Below are 6180 nucleotides of genomic sequence, written 5' to 3'. Positions count from 1 at the left end.
ATGGTTATACTTATTTTTATATATATGTATTAACTCACAAAATAAACTAAGAAAATAAAATTTCCTAACATACGAAGCCAACAGTCAAGGTATTGACGTAGTATGTAGCCAGCGTGGCAGCGGTAGTGGGTATGTAACTGGATATGAAGAAGATGATACATGGAATGAAGATATTGTGCGTGTGGCTGTGCCCTAAAGCAGTAAAGTGAGTAAATCTAATCCCTCTCTTACTCTCTCAATTGGATTGGTCTATTTTACCTGAGCTATAGACTTGGCTAATTTTTTTAAGGTGTAATTACTCTTTTGGTCCCTATAGTTTTGTGAAATTTTTAATTAGATTCTTATATTTCTTTTCTTTTTAATTGGGTCCTACACAATTTTTTTTTTCAATTAAGTCTATTTTGATAGTAATTGACTTAATTGTATAAAAATTCAATTAAAAAAAATAGTGCAGAGACTCAAATAAAAAAAAGTGTAGGGACTCAATTAAAAAAAAATTGGTGTAAAAACTCAATTAAAAGGAAAAAAAGTATAAGGACCTAATTAAAAATTTTACGAAACTATAAAGACCAACAGAATAATTAAATCTTTTTTAATATTAATTAAATACGTGTAATATGTTGTTATTAAAAGTTTGAAATTTTTTATATAATATTATTTTTTTAAAATTGATATTAATCAAATCAGATAGGATGATCCTATTTGTTTAAAGAGAAAAAATAGAGAAAAGGACAAATCGATTCCTAACTTTTTTGTTCGCGGATATTTAAGTCCCAAAAGATTTAAAAATATATTTAAGTCCTTGACCTTTTCAAAATATGGACATATCAATCCTTGAGTCTAATTTGTTTAATTTTAAAATCTCTCTCATGTATGCATCCGTATCAACCAGGTCAGTACAAAAGGTCCTACTTCTTTCTTTCTTTGTTTTCTTTTTTTAACTTTAATTAAGGTGCTTCTTTTAAAATGGAAAACATATGCCAATCAAACCATCAAAAATTGATTTTGAAAATTTATAATCAATTTTAAATTTTGTATCAATTCATTTTTTCTTTAATTTGTTAAAAATGGAACTGGAATCCATACTAACATTAGCATTAATTCTATTCAATACCGCTTACTAGAAAAAGTAACAAAAAAAAAATTAAAGTCAGAAGTTTGATAAAATAAAAAATTAATTAGCATTAAATTTATCATTCTTATCGTGGGAAGTTTTATTATCTTAATTCAAAATACATATGTTAGTCTACCAATCTTACTTTAAAACACATTTTAGTTAAGTCACACATATGTCTTACATATCTAATTATTCCTCTTTTATATGTGATGTTTAAAAAGATTCTTACTACAAAATTTCACCTTTGAACATTGTGTAAAATTTTGAATTAGGAGAACTTTTGATTTGAAAATTTTGGAGCACATGACAACAATCAATTGAAAAAAAAATATATTTTTTATGTGGAAAAAGAAACCACTTGCATGACAAAAGTAGCAATCAATCATCATCACAATATGCATAGGGAAGAGTTTTTTAGTGAAAAAAAAAAAGGAGGGTTATTATTGTCACCTCAATTCCTTCTATTTGTATGTTCACTTTCTCTCCACCTTTAACAGTGAAGTCTGAAGCAGGTTTTGGGGGACCATTCTGCAAATCACTGGGCCTATTCAGCCCTCCATACTGAACAGGAATATCCTCGGGCCTTATGAATCTGACCATAAAAAACAAACTCCTTTCAGAAGCCAAACCCAAAATGGATATATAGATAGGAAAGTGGGAATTTTAATTTCTATTATAGGACTAGCCAAGACAAAATAAAAAAAATGAGGTAAAAAAAAATGAAATAACCCATTTTGGTCTCTTAAATTCATTAAAATATGATCATGTATGAACATGTCTGTGACATTATTCTTAAATTAAATTTAGAAATAGTATGTACTATTAATTATTAAATAAAAATTATATAATATTTTTATATAATTAAAAAAAAGGTTAAAAATATTTTTTTAAAAAATATGAAAATTAAAACTATAATATTTTTTGTTTAATATATATAGTATGCCCTATATATCTAACAAAAATCTAAAATTAACATATTATATGTTGGGTATATCTAAAACGAGCACAACCATTATGTGCTTATTGAATGCGCTACATTTATATGGACCATTAGATTTGATTAGATGAAAATCAAAGGTTAATATGAAAGAAGAGCATTGATGGACTCTAATAAATACAGAATATCTTAGTACATAAATAAATACTTTAAATGATAATACTTTAATACACAATACTTTAAATGGTAACAGAATCTTTTTAACATTTAAAGTTTCATATATATAATATTTAAAATTATATATTTATAATAAGATCATTTTTTATTTTTATTATTTTCAAGTATTTTTTTATTGTTTTAGTTAAATTTTTTATTCTCTATTTCGACCAAATGTATATATATATAGGTAAATTCTACCCAACACTCTCTAAAACAACATGTAAATTAGCTTCTATGACATGACACATTTTAATTAGATGTTTAATTTTAATTTGAGTTAATTTAACTCAATGAGAGTAAATATCTTAACTAAAGTAGGACCATTTTATAATTAAATATTTTTTTTAAGATGGATAATTATATAATTTTTGTAAATATTAAAAAGTAAATTTATATTCTTTTACCAAATCATTATTACTTAAATTCGTTCCACCCTTCTATTGAAAAACACATTTTCTGTTGACTGAAGTATATTTCCTCCCTTCCACTATTCCTTCATAACCCAAGCACGTTGAAGGAACATACACTGTAACTCGAAGCAGGACGGAGAGTAAAGATATAAGTATCCTTTGAATATCTAATGCAACGGATCTTATGTACGATCCAATGATCCATAACCATTCCAAAGAACGGCTTTGATCTAATTGATATAGTCCAATTTAAATTCTAATAGACGGATGGATCAAATGCATATCTAATTCAAGCATCACTTTAATATATGTAATAATTATCTATCATATTAATATCATAAAAAAATTTTGCATAATAATTAATCTTATTGAATAAAGAATACTCATATTTTTGTATTTATGTTTTATATTTAATTATTTAAGAATAAAAGATTCTCTTACCATTTACCATTTAAAGTATTATGTATTAAAGTATTGTCATTTAAAGTATTTATTTATGTATTAAGATATTCTGTATTTATTAGAGTCCATCAATACTCTTCTTTTATATTAGCCTTTGATTTTCAACTAATCAAATCTAATAGTCGATATAAATGTGGCGCATTCAATAAGCATATAATGGTTGTGCTCGTTTTAGACATACCTTTATGGGAAAGTATAGGTTACCAACATATTATCTGTCAACTTCTGTTAACTCTTATTTACAATTATGTTTCATGGAAGTGTGTTCGTGGATGTGTCTAATAATGAATATATTTTAAATATATATATAAAAAGACACATCTAGAAAATATATCTATAAAAATACTTCTATTAAACACAGCTATAAAAAATACATTTTTATTAGACACATCCATGAACACACTTCTATAAAACACAATTATAAATAAGAGTTGGCAGAAGTTGGCAGATATACTGTTGGTAACGTAGCGGAACCGTACCTTTATATGTTCAATATCATGTACATATCCATTTTGTATGGTTAATAGGTGTACGGGATTATTTTTGGTGATGCATAATTGCATATATATAGTACAGTTTATAGGACCAAAGTTGATTATTTAGTGCCATAACTACATTGCATGTGGCACAGTTGTGTCGAGAGAGAAAGATGGGCACCATCACATCCATTAACGCCTTGCTCTTATTCATGCTATCTACTTTCTTGCTTTTTTACTTCCCATATTTCGCCATCGGCAAAGATGAGGCCGGGCGGCAAAGACAAGCATTGGAGATTATCATAGGACCAGGCGGCCCCGGTTATTATTATCCTGGCCCTGCTCCTTCACCCCAATGTCCCCCACTCTCATGCAGGGCCTCATCACTACTAGGGACACCAATAAAATAATCGCCTAAACCCCCAAACCCTCTACCATCCCCTAACCCTAAAGTACCACAATGAAAACCACCCTCACCACCACCACCACCACCACCTCCTCCACCTACTTGTCCCCCTCCATCACCACCGCCGCGTCCTCCTCCACCACCACCACCACGACCACCACCTCCTCGTCCTCCTCCACAGACACGGTTGATAAGAGCACGAGGAGTACTTCTAAAATTCAAGAAATTTGAAATCGTTGACAAAACAGGGTACACTAATAACTGGAAAGGCTCAGATCCATGCAAGTACAAGGGGATAAGGTGCGCCACATATCCAAACACAAAGGAGAAAGCTGTGGCCGGAATAGACCTCAACCAAGCCAAGATCACCGGTGTTAAAAACGGAACATTGAAGCTTTCCGATGTCTTGGGCGAAATTCCAGAGCTCACATTCTTCCACGTTAACTCTAACGGCTTCGGCGGCAACCTCCCAGACTTATCCGTTAATAAGTTCAAGTATTTCTACGAACTTGACCTCAGCAACAACAAGCTCTCAGGTGCGTTCCCAATACAAGTTCTTCAGGCTACCAATCTAACATTCCTGGACATTAGGTTCAACCAACTCTCCGGCCCAATTCCACCGGAACTCTTCGTCCAAGATCTCGATGTTATCTTCATCAACAATAACTTGTTCTCCGGCAACCTCCCTAGTAATTTCGGCTCAACTCCTGCCAGGTAAGACAGAAAATATTTTGGTTCAAAATATGGTATTCAACTCTCGTTCTTACCATGAATAAACACTTAAAAATAGTTTCTAAAATATTTTGACTCAATATTCCCAATAAATTTTTTTATATGGTCTGAGAGTTATTTTTATCACATAAATTGATTCTTTCATTCTTTAGTTATTTTAGAGAAAAATTAATTTATCTTATAATAATATTTTTGAGATTAAATTGTTAAATAACAAAATTTATTAAAAAATTAATTGAAAATTATTAATGGATTAATATGTTCTATGGAAATAATTTTTGAGTATTTTTTAAAGATGAATTTTCGTGTTTATTCTGTTACGATTTCCCGATCAAATTTCCTTAAGTTCCTCCCTCCCTCCAGGTACCTCACGTTCGCCAACAATCAATTTAGCGGCACGATCCCAAGCAGCATTGGTAAAGCTTCGAAGACGCTAACCGAAGTGCTGTTCTTGGGGAACAACCTTGACGGGTGCCTGCCCTACGAGATAGGCTTGCTCGGCAAGGCGACAGTCTTTGATGCGAGCAAAAACATCATTACGGGTCCCATTCCTCACTCTTTCGGATGCTTAAAAAGCATTCAGTTCCTCAACCTTGCAAGCAACCAGCTGTATGGTCCAGTTCCGGAGATCGTCTGCATTCTCCCGGGGCTCCGCAACAACGGCAACTTGTCGTTGTCGGACAACTACTTTACCCAAGTTGGTCCTGAGTGCTTGAAGCTGATAGAGAGCAAGGTTCTTGACGTCAACAATAACTGCATCTTGGGGCTTCCTAATCAAAGATCACCGGAAGAATGCCACATGTTCTTTTCCAATGCGAAACCATGCTCTAACCCCAAATCTTTCCATTACATCCCTTGCAAACCGTACTACTCGCAGTTACACTCCCAAGCCGTGGCGCCGCCGCTGCTTCAAGAAGATAGTTCTTTCTATTCTTCACCGCCTGAGCCGGTAACCTATAAGACTCTCAGACCTCATCGCTTATGATTGTGATCGCAATTAATGCGCCTTTTTCACCTACATAGTACACTATACACTGTAGTATATAGTCAAGCATTATTGTCCACTAAGTCAACAAAAGATTGTGGTCAATTTTCATTTTATTTAACTATCATGTATATCTGCTTAATTTGCTCCCAACTGCACCTGCATGTGCACTTGCTTTTCTTTTTATAAATATCTGTGTATTCGTATCTACATTATGCAATATGTGTGTGGTGAATAATGAATAAAAATAAGTGTATTCAAGTACTTTCATCGAAGCTAAACCTAATAAATTTGGTTTCAGCTTTTTCGGAGACACAAGTCTACCTGCAAGTTCATGAGTCGTTAGATTCAAATTTGTTTGGATTTTTATTTTTTACTTTTTCTTTTCAACTATTACCAATAATAATAATAATAATAATTTGTGATCTTAAATTTT

The 6180-nt window shown here is 31.8% G+C and overlaps 1 protein-coding gene across 1 annotated transcript; it reads left to right on the top strand.

Moving 5' to 3' along the window:
• LOC107627780 (uncharacterized protein At4g06744) lies at positions 4100-6019 on the top strand (the record flags this gene model as incomplete). Its single annotated transcript, XM_016330608.1, is given in 2 exon segments — positions 4100-4741; positions 5123-6019. Coding segments are annotated over 2 exon segments (1264 nt in total), but the record flags the coding sequence as incomplete, so codon positions are not given.

This window comes from Arachis ipaensis, chromosome B01 (genome assembly GCF_000816755.2).
Source record: "Arachis ipaensis cultivar K30076 chromosome B01, Araip1.1, whole genome shotgun sequence".
NCBI lineage: Eukaryota > Viridiplantae > Streptophyta > Magnoliopsida > Fabales > Fabaceae > Arachis > Arachis ipaensis.
The sequence above is the reverse complement of the archived record's forward strand: the minus strand, read 5'-3'. Positions and strand labels throughout refer to the sequence as shown.